Source organism: Grammomys surdaster, unplaced genomic scaffold (genome assembly GCF_004785775.1).
Source record: "Grammomys surdaster isolate TR1022 unplaced genomic scaffold, NIH_TR_1.0 199, whole genome shotgun sequence".
NCBI classification, from domain to species: Eukaryota; Metazoa; Chordata; class Mammalia; order Rodentia; family Muridae; genus Grammomys; species Grammomys surdaster.
In genome coordinates this window covers 3,147,515-3,165,877 of record NW_021604644.1, presented here as the reverse complement: position 1 = coordinate 3,165,877, position 18,363 = coordinate 3,147,515, and the positions used below count along the sequence as shown (strand labels likewise).

Below are 18,363 nucleotides of genomic sequence, written 5' to 3'. Positions count from 1 at the left end.
CTGTTCCCCTGCAGTGGAGGAACACCACAGCTATCAGAGATCCTGAGAGCTCAAGGCCATCTTTCAGTTTCTTCATTGATCAAATGTTCACTTAAAACCCCAGCCAGAATGATCCCACATATATGAAAGGTCATGTGAGGGGTGTTGGGTAGCATCCAACAGGAGAAAGCAGGCTGGAAGTGGCAGGCACAGATTGTCCCCTCGAATCAGTCACTTCTTTTGAAGCCGCTTCTGGGAGGATACAATGAGGGGTCCAGCCCATGGTTCTCTCGACCATGATACTCTGTGATCCTGTGAAAAAGTTTCTACCACAGACACTAGATCCCTGCAAGACCTGAGTTCAAACTGGGGACCTACTAGCTCCTGGTGGTATGGGTTAACCTTTCTCAGCCCAAAGTCCTCACCTGAGACAGGAGGATAACACTTAACACTTAAACACAAATTAAACTGGAGAGTCTGTGTGGAGTGCTTAGTGCATGGCTCTGTGCTTGGTGTCAACAAACTGTATCAACATCACTGTAGGGTGCTTTCTGTCAGGATTGACTGAGATGTGGTAGGTTGGGTACTTGCATGCAGCAGGTGTTCACTTAACCCTCCCCCTTTAAATGACAAACGTGACAGTTGCCTGCACTCATGATTCCCACTGGGACATTGAGAAGATTGTCCAGAAAATATTTGAACTACCTAAGAATAAAACTGTTATCAAGTACTCGGAACTGTTTATAGACACCCATTTATTTACAGTTACTGGCAATGCCCATTGTAACCAACTAACACTTAATGAAATTGCACTGGGAAAATGGCTCAGTGGGTGAAACACCCTCGGACAACCATGAGGACCTGAGTTCAAGTCCTCAGATCCCTTGAGTGAGGGCATGCCAGTAATCTCAGAGTTCCTGTGATGAAAGATGAGGCAGAGGCAGGAGAATCCCTGGAAGCTTGAAGGCCACGTAGCCTGGTGGTCCCAAGGTAACAGGAGACAAGGATGGACACCCAAGGTCATCCTCTGACCTTCACATGTGCACACACACACACACAGATGTAGCCATACATATCAGAGAAAGATATCACATGCCACTTGTTGGCAAGTGGATAGAGAATTCAAATTAGCCACTATTAAACACACTATTAGCCACTATTTCGAGACAAAATCTGACAAAGGGCCTATCTTAAAGGGTTTTCCTCTTTCTGACAGGTCACCAGTCAGCACAGAAGTTCAGGAGACAAAAACACAGCCTTCCACAATGTCCTACAGACGAGAGCTGGAGAAATATCGAGACCTGGATGAGGATGAAATCCTGGGAGCCCTCACAGAGGAGGAGCTCAGGACGTTGGAAAGTGAGCTGGATGAGCTAGACCCTGATGTGAGTATCAGGAAAGTGAGCAGAACATGGTCTGGGGCAGGGGGATGGAGGGCGGTGCACCAGCACTTGGTGGAGGGACAGTGTGGTGGCCACACAGTGGGAGGGGCAGGTGGGCACTTCCCGAAGCCACCAATGTCTTTCTCCTTATATGACAGTGCGTTGGAATGGTGTAGCCTCCAGGGGGCTATTTTTAAAATGTTGTATTACTCATGGTTCTCCAGAAAAACAGAACCAATAAGATGTGTGTGAGAGAGAAAGTAAATGTATATCCCACTGAGAAAGAGAGATTTAGAAGCAATTGGTTCATATGGTTTTGGAGACCAACAAGCCCTGAGATCTACAGTTGGCAAGCTGGAAACCAGGAGAGCCGGTGATGCCAATCTGGCCTAAATGCTCGTATGCCCAAGCCCTAGGCACAGCTCATGGTTTTAGTACAAAAATGGGGTGGCGGTGGGGAACCAACCAACCAACCAACCAATCAAGAAACAAAACCAAAAACCAGCGTCCAGTCCAGGCAGGTGGGAGGCAGTCCTCCTTCTTGGGGCGGACGGGGGGGGGGGGTCAGCTTTTCTGTTCTATTCATGTCTGTGACAGATGGGATGGACCTTCCCACATCCCGGAGACCATCTGCCTGACTCAGTCTACAGATGCAATGTTCATCTTCCCCAGAAACACCCTCCCAGATACAACCAGAATAACATCCGACCAAATGCCTGGCAACCTGGGGCTCAGACAAGCTGACTCATAAAATTACCCATCCCAAGTCTGCCTCTTCCTTAACTTGGCACCTGTGTGTATCTTTTAAAACCACATGCAACTATTAGCAAACAAAGACAACAGCGTGTCATAGCTGTGCCCAACACGATTCTATGTAGGATAAATCCTTCCCTCTTCTCCAGGAGGGGAGGAGGTAAGATCTCCAAGGTGTTTACTCAAACACCGCTATGGAGAATTAATACTTCAATAGGACCACCAAATGTCAGTACAGCTTATGCTGTGTGATAAGACCTGGGGCAGGGCAATGATCTCTGCTGTCCACTTACATGGTCAGAAAGCAGGAGGAGATACTCATGACAGCTATAGCCCTGGTTTCTCTAACCAGACAGATGGAGATAACCAGTATTTGTAACCACCTCCTTCCATTAACCAATCTGCACTGCCTCGACCCTCAGCAAGCACCTCTGCCAGCTGTGGTTCTTGACCTGATGGGCTTCCTGCTCTATGTTGTTAACAGTTCTTCTCAGGTTTCCCACCAGCTTTCAGCACAGCAGCTCCAGGAGTTACCCCAAGAATTTCCCATCCTCCGTACCTGATTACAGAGTAATTGGTAGTCAGCTTCAGTCACCTATTGATTCTGAAGCAAGAGGAACACCTGGGGCGAGGTAGCAGTGTGTTAACCTACTGTTCAGTGGAGTCATTGTCCCTCCTGTGACAGAAGCCTTTGTTCCTTTGGAACTGAGACTTCTAGGCAAGCAGAGCAGAAGGTCAAGGGTATGCAAGCAAAACTATTGCTAATTCATGCCTCACTAAGGGTGATGTTGTGTGCTACCACTCCAGTGCCCAACCTCGAGTCCTGGACCTGTGGATCTTGGTTCTGAGGGAGATAGTACCACATGAGGTCCCTGGTTCAGAGCATGGGCAGATCTCTAGAGAGCCTAGCCCTAGCCCTGCAAGGTCCTGCCTCTGAGCTAGTGCTGTGACAGACAGTCTTCTGAGGGCCACTGTGCTGTGCTGGCATAGCCTGCTGCTTCTGGACAGTGGAGACCAGGTTGGAATGAATTGTCAGAGCAATAGAGAACCTGGAGGACCCTTTCATGTGTTTTAAGTTTCACTTTGCCGTTGGCATTTTGAAGTTGTTCCTTCAGTAGTGATGTCTTGTTTAGCAAGCCCCACTGGAGTCATGAGCAGGGTTAAGGGAGACATTCCCATCAGCCTCCTGGACAGGTCTCTAACCTGTAACTCCATGGCAGGTACCCAGCACAAGTGAAGGCAGAATGGTATTAAATGAATTAAATAATTTAATTTATTAAATAAATTAAAGATGGAACCTTTATGCCCGTCGTAAAACCAGGCATCATTCAACTCTGACCTAACAGTGGCCCATAAGGAAAACAACACTTAAGTAGCGCTTCGCTAACCCACAGGCCATCTCTCCTGAGGTACAGTGAGCAAGGCCACCCCAGCCCTCTCTTTGATACACATGTGGTCTTGGGCTGGCTGTCGTTTGTCCTTCTCTAGGCCTCAGTGTATCACCCATAAAATTATCAAGTCAGTTGTTTCCTTAAGGGTGGGTCCCTGCCCCACAGAATGTCGTCCATCTAAGTATGTCCTCATCTTGCTGATCACAACTGTCTCAGGTGTGAGGTGGCTCCTTGGTGGGGATGCTCAATTTAATTGACAAGAGGTCTTCGTAGAGGGTCTTAGGTCCCTCCTTCCCCTGCCTCCTCCATTCAGAGCAAAAGAAAGATTGGACTTTTCAGTTCTAACTGTTCTAGATTACTGTTCTGTAGGATTACAAGAGGGAGTCACTTTTAAGGGTGAGAAGACAAGCCACATGACTACCCAGAGTTAACTTAATGCTAGGTACCATCACTGGAGCCTGGCATAGACACTGCCTTTGGATACCTTAGCTCAAGGTATGCCAGGAGAGAGAATAGATTACATCCTAGGAACAGATGGAGCCTAGAGGGGCTGTTACTTCCTCCTGGTGGGAGGTTCCACAGACCAGTTGAGGTTGGAACCACGCCCAGTTGAGTGTGGTTCCCTGTGTCGGGGTGTGCTGGAGGTGGTGGGGGGAGGAGTCTCAGTGTGATTTCTATGGAAACTTGGATGAGAATAGAAAAGGGAAGGGGGTGTGTAATGATGCTGAGATGGCAAGGCAGTTGGGACCTCTCTTGGTGACCTGAGGAGTCTCTCAGAGGTGATTCCATGTGGCTTAGTGGTTTGGGAGCTAACCGTGGAGATGCCTGCCAGAAGGAGGTGAAAGGGGTTCATGTAAGAATAGTACATCCCGGGGGCTCTCACTGGCAGGTGCTTTTCCGGAAGGTGAGGAAGGAGGCTGCCCCTCTCCACAGGCCCATCCTCTAGAGTGTCGATTCTGTTCCGTTCCCCTGAAGAAGTGTGAGCATCCACCCCAGCCCAGGCACCTGCATGCCTGCTGTGTCTGGCTCTCTGCTCATTTGGTATTACCCTAAGCTGCAGTGTGGGCGTGAGGTCAGATGAGGCAGCGGCTGCAAATAGGGCAGGTGATGACAGGGGTCAGAATCCAGTGTCAGCCCCAGGAGGGTGGAGCCTCTCAGAACCAAGATTTTAGTTTCCTGGGACTGTGCTGAGGCACTGTCTGGGTTCCTGCTTCACCCCTAAACCAACAAAGAACTCACAGAGAGTCCCCTACTCAAATGGCAGGCTGTGTGGCCTCAGAAGTCCCCAGGGACCTCTGTATCATTCAGCCTGTTCTACCTCAAAGGTGGCTGAGAAGAGGCCACTCTGTGGGTGCCCACAGGAGGGAGAAGACACAAGGGGTTCATGTAGGAACAGTACAGCTTACCTGATCACAGAACAGGGTACCAGGAGTCAGATTGCAAGCATCCTGGAGAGAAGCATAGACCCTGGGACAGGTTCCTGCCACCTGAGACCCACCATTCTCAAGGTCTGTGCTTTCAAAAGTAACACCCGATTCAAAGGCTCCTTTCTCTTTTTCAGTTCAGGGAGAAGAAAAGAGAAACCAAAGAAGAGGGGGGAGATAATAGAGTGGTAAGGTTAGTGTCCCAGCCACACAATTGACCCCTTCATTGAGATGGGCTCCCTTGCCTGATTTACAAGGCAGTAGAGTTTTTGAAAGGCAAGTAGGGCTCCCCATCCCAGAACAGAACATTCCAGCTCCAGTTTCACTGGGCCCTGAGCCCAGCTCTGTAATCAGGACTCTGGAGAGGCTGAAGGTATGCAGGCTCAGAGGAGGGGAGCCCAACAGGTGTCCAATCCCCCTATTCCAGACCAGGATCAGAGTCCAGAGAGGGAAAGAAACCTGCCCCCAGGGCAGATGTCCAGACAGAGCCAGAGTAGAACCCGAGACCTCAGTGCCCCTTGGCGGACTCTACACTCCTGCATTTATTTTTGTGCCCTGGTGCTGGTGTGGCACTTACTACATGCACAGGCTGTTCTAAGTACTTGGAAGACATAGCTTGCTTCACTTCACCATGGTCCTGGGAGGCGGGTGATCTTGACATCCCAGCTTCTGAGAGGCAAGGTAACTTGTCCAGCAGCTTACAAGTAGGCCGTGGCAGAGCCCCAAACATGGTCTTAGAGTTCATGCCCTAGCCAGAGGAAGTAATCCCCTCTCTGAGATCCATCTGTTCCTAGGATATAATCTATTCTGCCTACCTGCTATACCTAAGGCATCATGGGAGTTTGGAGGAAAGGCCACCGATGTGCTCTGGCTTTGCAGTTCCGGAAGCAGCACATGCAATGATCCCTTTCTTTCTGGAAGGAGGTGGAGACAGACAGCTATCTGCTCTACTCTACTCAGGCCTGTGTCTTTCCCTGTTTGCATCTCAGTTCCTCTCAATAAAGTACACTCAGTTGGGTCCAGATGGCTCAGAAGCCCCCTATGGCTCTATCCACTTGTAATTTTCTGAGCCCTCCCTAGCTGTGATGGCATCAAACACTTGAGAGGGCAGCATGTGCGATTATGCAACTCTTAAATCCCAGTGTCATGTGACAGAATAGAGTAGCACACTTGAGAAGCAGCTTTGCCACAGAGGATTTCTAACTTGTACACATTTTTTTAAAAAAGTCCTTGAGACATAGTATCTCTCATTCTGGAAAATCTCGAGTTTATCATGAGATTGCTGCCCTCAGACTCCCTCGGGAAAGGAATGCCTCATGTGCTAAAAGTGTCTGCTGGTGACTGACTCCCAGCCCTGCCCTTTCTCTCTCTGCATGCAGTTAAGTGGGTGCTGCCCTGAAGTGCAGCCAACTCCTTGCCCAGTCCCGCCTTTGTACTGTGTGGTAGGAGAAATGAGCATGGGAGGGGTTGGCCATCCCAGGAGTGTGTGCCAGCAACAGTGGGCAGGCTCTTCCAGTTGATGGGCCTCATGGACTATCTAGTCCTCTGAGTGGGTTCAGCATGTAGCTCTGTCTTAAGATGCAGAAATTGAGCCTTGGAGGGATGAGAACTGGGTGTCTCATAAGCATGAGGACTTGATTTTGATTCCCAGAGGCCAAAGTAAAAAATACCAGGAAGGGAGACACTTCGCTGAATTCTTCGTGCTTGGGGGTGAGAAGGGAAGACAGGGATGGATTCCTGGAGCTCGTCGGCCAGCCAATCTAATGAGCTCCATGTTTATGGAGAGACTCTGTGTCAATAAATAACTTTGGCTTCTACAGGAACAGGCCAGGGTACCAACACAGTAGTGCTTACACACACACACACACACACACACACACACACATACCATGAAAATACATGAAAAAATTAAGAGGCTACCAACAAAAAATCTATTAATATTGCTTGTTAATGAGACTTTGGGGGAAAATGACTATTTTAAGAAGACTGAACATGTTTTCAAGAGAAACAGTAGATTAATCTCAACCTTATAAAGAGACCGGAGCCTAAGAGTTGATTTTTTTAAGTCAGCTGTTGGGAATTTGTGACACAGTATCGCCACAGAAATGCTAATGGAAGCGGGCTGTCTTCAAGGCCTGAGGTAATATGATTCTCTACAGACGTGTTCAGCATATCATGGGGATTGTCTCATAAAACCTCCACAGAGACCCTGTGCACGAGCCTCACGGCGGCGGGAGTCCATGCCCTCTATAGATGGGGCTGCGGTAACGGGAGAAAGCCTACTGCTATTAAACAGTGGACTGTGCTCAGCAGGTCCTTTCTGGCCCAATGTGTCATGGGTTCTGAAAACAAGGGGCCTCAAACTGCAGAAAGAGATGATGGAGGAGCCACTCAGAACTGTGGATTCTCTGAGCAGCAAAGGCACTTGGAGCCATTAGCACACACATACATGCACACACATCTACATGGACACACAAACATACACGAGCACACACAAGCATACATGTGCATGTAGTTGCATGCTCACGTGTATACACATGCACCCACCCATACGTCATACATACATTTGCTCATATATGCATATACACAGAGACATGTGTGCATATACATATGTACACACACACACAATGCAGGAGAAAGACCCTGACTGTGGCCTCCTCCTGGACATATACTATCTTTGATCCAGCCGCCATTATAACAGTCCCATGACTCACATAACCATTGTAGTGATAAAAATGAACAGTGACAAGACCATGAACCCAAGAGAAGGGAGAAAACCTACCAAAGGTCACACTCCTAGGTCAGCAGCTGGGTTACGAGGAGACCTGGGCCTTCTGGTCACACCTCAGGGCTCCCTATGGATCTGACTCTGCAGAATGGCACACCCTTCCTCCCATGCCCCAGATCAGGTTCTGTAGGGCATGCATGGGGCTAGCCTGGCCATCCCAGGAGCAGCCAAGTTTGATCCATGGGCTGTGGTGCTGTCTTGTAACACAAACCGGCAGAATTGCAAGCGCGGGACAGAAGTAAACAGTTGGAATGGAAAGAAATAAATCTCTCCTCTAAAAATAGGCTCTCATCCTTAGAAACACTGCCCGGCAGTGTGTGCAGAACTGAGGGTGAGAGTAAGGCCAGGCTGCAGTGTCCCCACCCCACCCTTGTCTTCAGACACCTCTCCTCACCCGACTCCATTCTCCATGCTTCCCAATGTCCCCTCTTTTCTGCTGCTAGAACCAGGGCCCTTCATCCCTTAGATTCAACATCCTCCCATTCTGCAGGATGACAACCCCTCAACACCTGGAGCCTTGCTGCCCCCAGCACGGCATCTCCTGCACAGGAAATAGGGCACTTGCTTTCTACTTCTGTGGCATTTCTATTGTGTGGTGCAGAGGGAGAATGCACACAATACCTACTTCCCCATGTTGCAGATCTTTATATCTTGTCTCCTTTGACTCAGACCATCTTTAAAAAGATAAGATACGTCTGGCTAAAGCCTGGAGCCAACTTCTCAGCCTATTGTCCATCTCTCCCCACTCCCCTGAGCACTTCTCACCCCTCAGGCAGCAAACCGATTACCCACAGCATCAGGTGCGACATGCAGATGATAGGTGAAAGAAAGGAGTCTGTGGCCATCAAGGCCCATACTTTATTTTTCCCACCTTTGAAAGGACCTGGATACAATGTAATCCACAATGTCTAAAGAGATTCACTGTACGGAAAAGGAAATGTTGTGTGCCACAATCTTTGAGGAAGGAAAATATTATCTGCATCTGATAACCTGCATCTCAGAGACAATAGGGAATGGCAGAGACTCGGGTAAGTGAGACTCTGTCTAAAGGTCGCCTGCTGTCAGCTCTGCCCACTGATGCCAGTGTGAGCACCCAGCTTCAGCACTGCTATTTTGAGAGGTTCAGGAAATCTATTTTTTCCTGTATAGGCCCCTGGTTTTAAAACATTGGCAATGTATTGAAACACTCAAGACCAAACCGAAAATGACAAGTTTCTGTATTTCACTGGGCCATAGATTGTTCCATTTGCAGGTCTGTCTTCTGCTGCTGCTTTGTATGACAAAGTTTGGGCTTTATTTTTTGTTTCACAAGCATACCTACATGCATAGGTATATATAAATATGATTATGTCAAAAGGACCTTGGGTGTCGGGAAGATGGCTCAGTAAAGTGCTTCTGGTGCAAGCAGAAGGACCTGAGATTGGATCCCCAACACCCGCAGATCTGAGGAGGCTTGCACTCCTGGTACTGTGGCTCGGGGAACAGATATAGGTGGATCTAGGGGCTTGCTGGAAGCTAGTCTGAATGACCAGATGAGCTCTAAGTTTAGTGAGTGAGAAGCTTTGTCTCAAAAAGTAGGGCAAAGTGACTGAGGAAGACATCCAGAATCAATCTCTGGCCTCTTACACACAGGTACGTACACACACACACACACTTGCACGCACACACATGCACTTCATACAGCAATATGTATACACACAAGAAAAAGAACAACAGAAAGACAAAGAACCCAGAAAACTGCCTGGCACACATTTTGTTGCACCTGAATATTTGGTTTGTTAAATCACTAAAATCTGAAACTCAGAGCCACACGGTAACACGGCCTAGAATTTGGCAGAAGTGGAACCTGGCTTCTGGTGCTCAGACCTGGTTCTCCTGCTGGGCCCACCTGCCTAGTCCTAGGACACAGTGTAGAAGGATGGTCCTTTTGTCAAGGGAGGCTTGGACTGACTAGCATGTGGCCTCAGTGAGGTATCCTCCCCTCCTGGCTCTCAGTGTCCCCAGCACCCATCCTGGAGGCTATCCTGCTGACCCTGTCCTCTAACGTGGAAGGTATGGGACTTAGTCATAGAGCAGCAGGACCCAGCCCAGTGGAGGCATGCTGTGCACACACTCCCACACCCTTTAAGACATAACTGATTTCCTTGGCAAAAGTAATTCAATAGTTTATTTTCGTTACCGTGGAGAATCAAGTTAAGAGCCATTCTGTACGTGGCTAACCATCCATTGCCAGAGGTCTGCAGAACACACTCCTTATAAACAGTATCATTTGTATACAAGCTTGGGCCTCCTGCCCTGTGGCTTTTAAGCCTGAAATCATTAGTGCAGTAAATATTTTAAGACTTCCTAACAGAGTTTTTAGGAGTCTGTGGTCCTTTGTTTTAGTGTATTGTGTGCCCGGACAGCAATGTACATGCACACATCTTAAGCCCACAGTGGTCTGCCCTGGGAGGTTTCTAACAGAGACCTCACTTTATATAGCAATGATTACTGCAAGACTGGCTGATGCAAGTTTGCAGGGTGTGAGAGCCACTAGCAATCTAGGAAAGAATCTGTGGGTCTCTGCTGTCCTTTGGATGACTGGATTCCAGCATGCAGGTGTGAAGGTCAGACTAAAACTCTGAACACCTGAGACCCGAACCCTAACCCTAACCCTATCCCTAACCCTAACCCTAACCCTAACCCTAACCCTAACTCTAACCCTAACCCTAGCCCTAGCCCAACAGGAAGTTGATGTTTAAAGAGCTGAAAATAACCTGCGAGTTGTGATACACACCTGGAATCCCAGGAACTTGGGGGCACGGGGTGGGGGGTGCTGCAGCAGGAAGATTGAGGCTAGCCTGGGCTAAATAGTAAGTTTAAGACTTTGTATTAGAAATAATTTTTTTAAAAGAAAAAGTGCCATTTGAAACGTGATTACTTTTCTATGATTTTTCCAAGAATATATTAAATGTTTTTGCTTCTATAATTTAAAAACCTTCTTTGTTTTTTAGTTTGTGAGTTTTGTTTGTTTGTTTGTTTGTTTGTTTGAGACAAGGTCCCACTGCATAGTCCTATCTATATAGAACAGGTTGGCCACAAACTCACAGAGATCTGCCTGCCTCTGCCTCCCCGACATGAAAGGTATATATGCCACCACTCACAGCTTAAAACAGTCTTCATTGAGAATAAATGCGCATACCTCTTTCCCTAGCCCTGTGCCAGGAGTGAGCAGAAATCTACACTAAAGGATGTGCTGGCTTCTTCTATGTGGAATTTTAGTCTGGCGGCAAACTTAGATCAAACATGGCAACCCACAATGCCTGGGCACACTAGCAATGGCCACTCAGTACAGGTTTGTTGAGTCCGTTTCTTAAAAGGTGATGAAAGATATGTTCTGCACACACATGATCATGACATTCTCCTTGCCACCATGATGGTGATGAGGACTCCTCCCCACGTTGGCTGGCCTGTGTCTGAGAGTCAGGCTTGAATCCTAAGCATTGAAGGTGATCCAAAACAGTATTTTCTCTCTCTCATCTCTTTCCTGGTCCATTTCTATCCCATGGCACATCACACTGGGATATGGCAGCATTTTCAGTCCAGCTGGCTCTGACCAAGCTAGCCCCAGCATCCCTGCTGGCGACTAGCCTGAGACCAGCCTCACTTCTCAGCATCCCGGGACTGAGTTAGTTGTTGCTTTGGGTGTTTTGATAATATTTTCCTATTGGGGGGTGGGAAAGGAATTGCTTTCTTTTAGATGTAATTCACACACCATCCAATTTACCCATTCAAAGTAGACAATTCGGTTTTTAAATCTATTCACAGTTGTCCAACTTTCAATATAGTCGACTTGAAAACGTTTTCATCACCTCAGAAAGAAACCTGTTCCTGACTTGCTGTTGCTGCTCAGTACGCTCTTCTGAGCCATCTGACCCCAGGCTGATGTCTTGAAGCACTGCAGACTGTGGGACTTAAACTCTAGAACCGTATTTTCTAAGTCCCAGGGGCTCGGAAGGCCCAGTCTGGGGTCTGGCAGGGTGGATTTCTTACGGAGGACCTCTTTCTGGCTTGATCCCTTGGGATCAGCTGCCTCTCGCTATATTCTGGTGTGACAGGTGGCTGAGGAGGGGCTCGCAGCAATCCGTGATGCCTCTTCTTGGAAGGACTCTAATCCTGCTCTACCTCATGATCTCATTTAACCTCTGTCACCTCTACACAGTTCCTATCTCCAGATACAGTCGTGTCGGGAGTTGGGGCTTCAGTGTGTGGCTTTGGGGTTGCAGACACAGTTCAGCCTGTTAGCTCCAGCCCTGGAGCTACCATTTAGGCATTTTTTTTGTCTTATAGACTGGACTATTTTGGACGTCACATTAAGGGGAATCGTGGAGTTGGCCTGTCTAGCTGCCTGGAGAGGTATACATACATCAATGGTTTTTCAGCTTAGAGTATGTGACTCCTGGGGCACAGCGTGTCTTTCAGTCCTTAGAAACTGAGGCACTCCCTCAGTTAGTGAAGCATCCAGGCTGCCTGTGTTCCCTAGAAGTCAGCGAAGCATGTAGAGGCTTGACAGAACAGTTAGTCTTAGTCATTCATCTTATACAATCTGTGTAGCTTGTAAATGCCGTTGTATCCTGACAGCTCTATTGCATTGATCCTGGCGACAGCCATTATATTTTGTTTCTGATAAGAGACTAAGAAGTCTGCTTGCAGTAAACTTATCTCAGCTTCAGTCTTGCTGAGACTCCTCTAGGCAGACCTGGTCGTCATTTCCACCAGCCATATTAGGAGACCCTAGCTCTGTACGTAAGCGCTGCCGCTTACATCCCATGAATCACAGCATATCATAATGCTTTTGTACCTGGCTTCTTTCACTTAGCATGCTTTCTGGTTCACCCATGTTGTGGTACTCTATTCCTTTTTATGGCTCAACAGTATTCAGTAGCATAGATCTACCATATTTTATTTATCCATCCACCAGTTAATGGAATTTAACACCTTTTGATCCATCCTTTGGACCATTACTAATCATGTTTTTATGTTTATCTGTGTACAAGTTTGGGGGTTAGCCTATGGTTTGAATTCTTTTCCATCTCTGAATGTGGTTTCTGGATCATATGGCAATTCTATGTATAGCATTTTTCAGAAACCGCCAGGCTGCTCTCCAAGGAGACCATAGCATCTCACATTCTTGGCCAGCAGCTGAGCTCCAGTTCCACCACATTCCCGCCGACACTTGTTATCATCTGTGCTTTTGACTGTGCCTGTCCAGTGCGAGTTACGTTTCCCTGGTGGCTGGTGGTGCTGAGTATCTCCTCATGAGCTTCCTGGACATCTTTGAGACAGGTTTTTATCTTGATTTGGGATGGAGCCTCACTGTGTAGCCCCGAGTGCTTCAAACTCTCTATCTTCCAGCTTCAGCTTGGATTGAAGGCATGTGCTGCTACAGCTAGCTAATCAAAAATGTCTTATAATTAAAATCTTTAACTTATGTATTTTGCGTGTAGGGAGTATATGTGTATACATGTTCATGCGTGTGCATGTGGTGACTAGAGATCAATGTCTGGTGTCCTCATTTGCTTTCTGCCTTAATTTTTAGCAATATATTTGGTTCTGTGGATGGTCTATACATTTATACAAACTGAATTCATGACATTAATCCACAACTCCCTCCCTCTAACTACTCCTAGTGCCTCTCACTCCATCTCTTTTTATTTCTGTTATTAATACCTCCCCAGTTTAATGAATGCTGTTCATAAGCACGTCTTCCCACAGGACCTTTGCAGCAGGGTCTCCACTGAGCCTGGCACTCTCCTCTTAGGCAAGATGGCCAGCCAGCAAGCTCCAGGAGCCATTCTATCTCTGCCTCCCAGTCACCAGGGATGGCAGGTGCTCAAGGACTCATGTGTACCCTAGGGATCAAACTCAGCTCCTCCCCCTTTCATACCAAGTGTTTTACTGACTGAACCATCTCTCCAGCCCCTGATCAAGAATTTTGTATGTTCTTTGAGAACAATTCAGCTTCTTTGACCATTCTTTACATTGTTCGTTTATTTATTTATTCATTTATTTATTTATTTATTTTTGGTCCTCTATTATTGAGTCCCCAGAGAAATTCATGCATTCTGGATATTGTACTCTTATCAGATATGTATGGATTCACAGGCGTTTTTCTCAGTCAGCCCCTTTGCCAGTGTCCTTTGAAGCACAAATGTTTTTAATTTGGGAGAAGTCCATCCAGTCCATCTATTTTTTTCTTCTGTTGCTCATTGTTTTGTGTCATATCTAAGGAACCGTTGCCTAATTCAGAGTCAGAAGATTTATGTCCACATGGTGCCTACAGCGCCTTCTAAGGATTTTATAGCTTCAGTTTTTACATTTAGGTCTTTGATCTGCTTTGAGTTAATATTTATGTACCCTATGAGGTCATATGCCGTTTTTGAAAACAAGATAAAGTGATAAACAGCTGAGTTTTAAAAGATGTGGCTCTCTTTGATTTTAACAGAAGATTCTGTGATATTTTGTCAATGTGGCCTTTAATGGAAAGAAAATAAGCTCTGAGCCCTAGTAAGGCAGGCATGGTCACAGTGTACTTTAGAAAGTCGATGAGCTAAGAATCATTAGAAAATACTTTTAAAATTTGGAGTTTTAAAACTTAGCTTCTTTCATTAAATATTTAAGTTAGTGAAGCCATGTTTTAATATGTTTTTTATAGTGGTTCTCAGCCAGAAGCAGTGTTTAGAGATGGGTTTTGGGGTCACGGTACAACTGGCCTCTAATGGAGTAGAAGCCGTAACGGCTACTACCAGAGCATTAGAACAGTTTCTGTGACTCTGTTGTCCAGCTTTGCACCCCATGATACCAAGGTGGAGAAGCTGCCCTGGCTAAGCCAGGGTCCTCTGGCAGCAAGATCTGAAGTTTGAAACCCTTTCCAACCTCATTGGTTTCTCTCACCCCAATACTAAGCTCCAGCCTCTTCCTGCCATCAAAATCCTCTGTGGTACCCGGTGGGGCAACACACATTTGTAATTACAACACTGAGGACGCTGAAGGGTGACGACTAAACACAGCTCTTGGCTACAGAATGAGACCTTGCTTTAAATATCAATAGCAATAATAATAATAATAATAATAATAATAATAGAAGAAAAGGAAGAGGAAGGGGAGGAAGAGGAGGAGGAGGGGGAGGAGGAGGAGGGGGAGGAGGAGGAGGAGGAGGCAAAAACAATAATGAAGCAAAGCAAATAAACCATAAAGAATGATGAAATTCTTTGTGGAGAGAAAACTCCCTTTATGCCCCTTGAAGGGACAACTATCAGGCACTTAGCTTCAGGAATTAACTCATTTCATATTTGTGTGTCTGGGTTTCTTGGATTCTTAAAACATATCCAGATAACTTATTTTGTGTTAGCCACATCTTGGGTGTCTGGCCTCTTGCTGAACTGTGTCTTATCTGATGACAGAACAAGAGTGGGAAGCTATCATGTGTGGGCATTTAATAGATCAGTGCAGGGCAATATTTCACATTTTCTAATTTTAACTTTCCCCCAAATTTGGATGAGACAACCACTCATGTCATTCATCACATTCTGTCCATAGCACATGGAGGTCAGGGGGCTTGGTTAATGCACCATTCAGTTGTACAACCATTAGTCCATGATAGGCCTTAGGCCTGATGTAGCCTCAACTGAGAAGTGTAGACCTGTCACAAAGTAGCTGTGTCTGTCACCCACTAATAGTTAGCATAGGTCACTCGCTATGGATAGCCATAGACAGACACGGTAGGCAGTAAAGTGTACCCTTACCACAATGCTGCAAGAAGCCCTTGCCATGGGATAGAAGGAGTAAGTCCCATATCTAGTTTTAGGAAGTGCATATGACCTATACCTGCCGGCAGAAGTGGCTCCCCCGGGAGTGCCATCTCTCTAGCTCTTCACAGTGAATAGTGTCTGGGTACTGCTGCTGTAGGAGAGCTGTGACTCTTGTGGCATCATTTATAGTCCCTGTCCTTGACCCCAAATCAGCCCAAGTTTGGTTTTCTGCATACTGGTCCTCTTCTTACAAAACACCCCAGTTCCCAAATGTCTCTGCTGGCCTCTGGTCTACATCCCTTTGCATCTATCCCAGCCCCCACTGGGAAACTCCTGATTCCCCAGCCTTGCAATTTGTAGATCCTTGTGACCTAATGTGGGGGCACACCCTACTATTATTGAGACAACAGCAGGTGTCAGACAGTAGGGAAGTACTTCATAAACAGCAGATAGCTCTCTTCCAAGTTCCATCCCTGTGGGCATGCCTGTCCCATGTGTCTCTCATCCTCTCCACAAGGGGTCTTCAGGAAAGGATCTGGAGAATGTTGTGAGTAACAAGGTATAAGCCCTTCAGGGGAACCCATATTTGATTTAAGAGTGGCACAAATTTAGTCAATTTAGGGGTACAGCAAAGATTGCACACCTGCCTCTGAGGCTCTCCTTTTGTTCTCTGAATGCCAGGGGCCACAGTGTGCATGAGAGTTAGAAATGAAATCTGCCTCTTCCCTACATCTGAGGGAATACTCTGGGGTTGTTCTGGGTCTAGCCCCAAAACTCCTTGGGAACTCTGTGCTCTGGGCCTCAGTTTTCTCTTGAAGAGAGGGTTGTATAGTCCCTGAGCATCCTTGAAACTATCATTGTCTTTGATTCTTGAAATGCTAGGGGCTGACTTAGGGTGAAACTAATTCAAATGGTTGAAACCCCCCCTAGCTAGGAATCTGCTTTGCTAGTGAGCTGCCCACATTTGAAGAGGAGAACACAGTAATTGAGTTAATATCATTCTTGAGAAATCCATCTCCAGAGGCAATGTTCAGAATATTTAACAATCAGTTCTCATGAACACAGACCCGCCAGATTCAAAAGGTCTGTTAGGCCATGGAGACTGGGGGCTGAGTGTGCCTTGCCTACTTTGTACTGCTGTTGAGATTTTCTCAGGCTTGTTGGGGGTTTCCCTTCTCTATAAGTCATCTTCTATCCAAGACCCTACCAAGCTCCCTTTGGCCTCTCTCTTTGATCACTAACCACACTGTAGCAAATATAATTTTGCACTCAAATAGCAAATTCCAAGAATCTCTCTATGCTTGGCCTGTGTTGGCTACCCTGTTGGTTAACCCCACGTGTTTAAAAGGTGTTACAGGTAGGGGCACCAGAGGACTGAGCCCCACAGTTCCTCTCTGTTCCATAAGTGCCTGTGACCTGGGACAAGTCCCATCCCTTCTCCAGCTTTCAGGTTCCTTGCATAGCAAAGGAAAAGACTTGGCTGGATTCTCCAGTTCTGAGGCCCTGCCAGTCTGTGTTATGTTTCTAGAGAATTGCATACCTATAGCTGCTGACTGCTTTCTCTTTCTCTCTCTTTCTCCTTCTCTCTCTCTCTCTTTCTTACCCACCACCCCCATCTTAGAACGCATTGCTCCCTGCAGGCCTGAGGCAGAAGGATCAGACCACCAAGGCACCCACAGGCCCCTTTAAAAGAGAGGAGCTTTTGGACCACTTGGAAAAGCAAGCGAAGGAATTTAAGGACCGAGAAGACCTGGTTCCCTACACAGGGGAGAAACGAGGTACTAAATAGCATGGATCTCATGAGCATGTCCTTCCTGGGGCATCACAGAGGACCACTTGTGTGTCCCACCCTGTGTTGGGCCAAATATACCTGGGCCTCTCTTGTGTCCTTCCCATCTGAACAGGAAACCATCCCTGTTCCCAAAACATCTTCTGTGATGTGTGTTAAATTAGTTGGGGGATAATCTGAGGAAAAAGACTTACTCAGACAACCAAAATGTCTCCCCAAATCCCCTTTAACTAGATTGTACTGGCTATTTTTCATTCAAATCTAGATACTTTTGAGAGAAAGAGGAAACTCTTACTAATAGGATCAAAACATGAGACCTAAACAAGGACCATTTGATGTAAATGAGGGTAAAGGTACATAGTCCAAACCCCTCTGTCCTAATTCTGCTTTCTCTAAAGTCTTTCTTTTCCTGGCAGTGGTAACATCCTTCCTTCATCTCTTCTTCCAAGATCCTCTGTTCCTGACAACAACAAGCTATCTAGAAGTCTCCAAGGGCAGGAAGGATAAAAGATCTCATGACACTCCACTTCAGGTCCTCTCTTTCCTTTTAGATCAGCTACTTGAATGCCATGCCCCCTACTCTCTGCCCTGTAGTCTGCAGACTCTGTAGAGCAGAAGGACAATGAATAGGGTAGACCAGAAGTCTGAGTTCTGAACTTTAAAATCTACAGGCATTTTTTTACTACAGGAACATTATACTCTCCCTGATGCCCTCAGAGGAATCTATGCCCTCAGGACTGTGTCTCCTTCTCTAGCAGGAGATGCAGTGGTTGAAAATAACCTAGAGCCCAGGTCCTGCTACTTGCATATAAAGCTCTTACACCCACCCTGGCGCATAGCAAGTATCATGGAAGCATTAGTCATGACTAATCCGTTCTGTCCATACTGACCTCTTTCAGAAACATTGGCAGCAACTCCTTTGATAAGATGTACCATCACCCTCAACTCCCCTCTTGGATATTTCCTATCTCAGAGACCTGAGTGTGTCTTTATCTGCACCTTCCCCTTTATCATCTTTTCCTCTCAAGCTAGGCCTTGAGAGCAGGGACATGGCCTACCTAGTGGTC

At 46.7% G+C, this 18,363-nt stretch overlaps 1 protein-coding gene across 1 annotated transcript in view; it reads left to right on the top strand.

The window, feature by feature from the left end:
• Positions 1 to 1,244: 1,244 nt before the first annotated feature.
• Positions 1,245 to 18,363, top strand: part of Tmod1 (tropomodulin 1) — a 50,717-nt gene continuing 33,598 nt past the window's right edge. Inside the window, exons 1-2 of the mRNA XM_028770212.1 lie at positions 1,245 to 1,364; positions 17,129 to 17,285. Of these exons, the coding sequence (XP_028626045.1) occupies positions 1,245 to 1,364; positions 17,129 to 17,285 (277 nt within the window). The remainder of the gene's footprint in view (positions 1,365 to 17,128; positions 17,286 to 18,363) is intronic.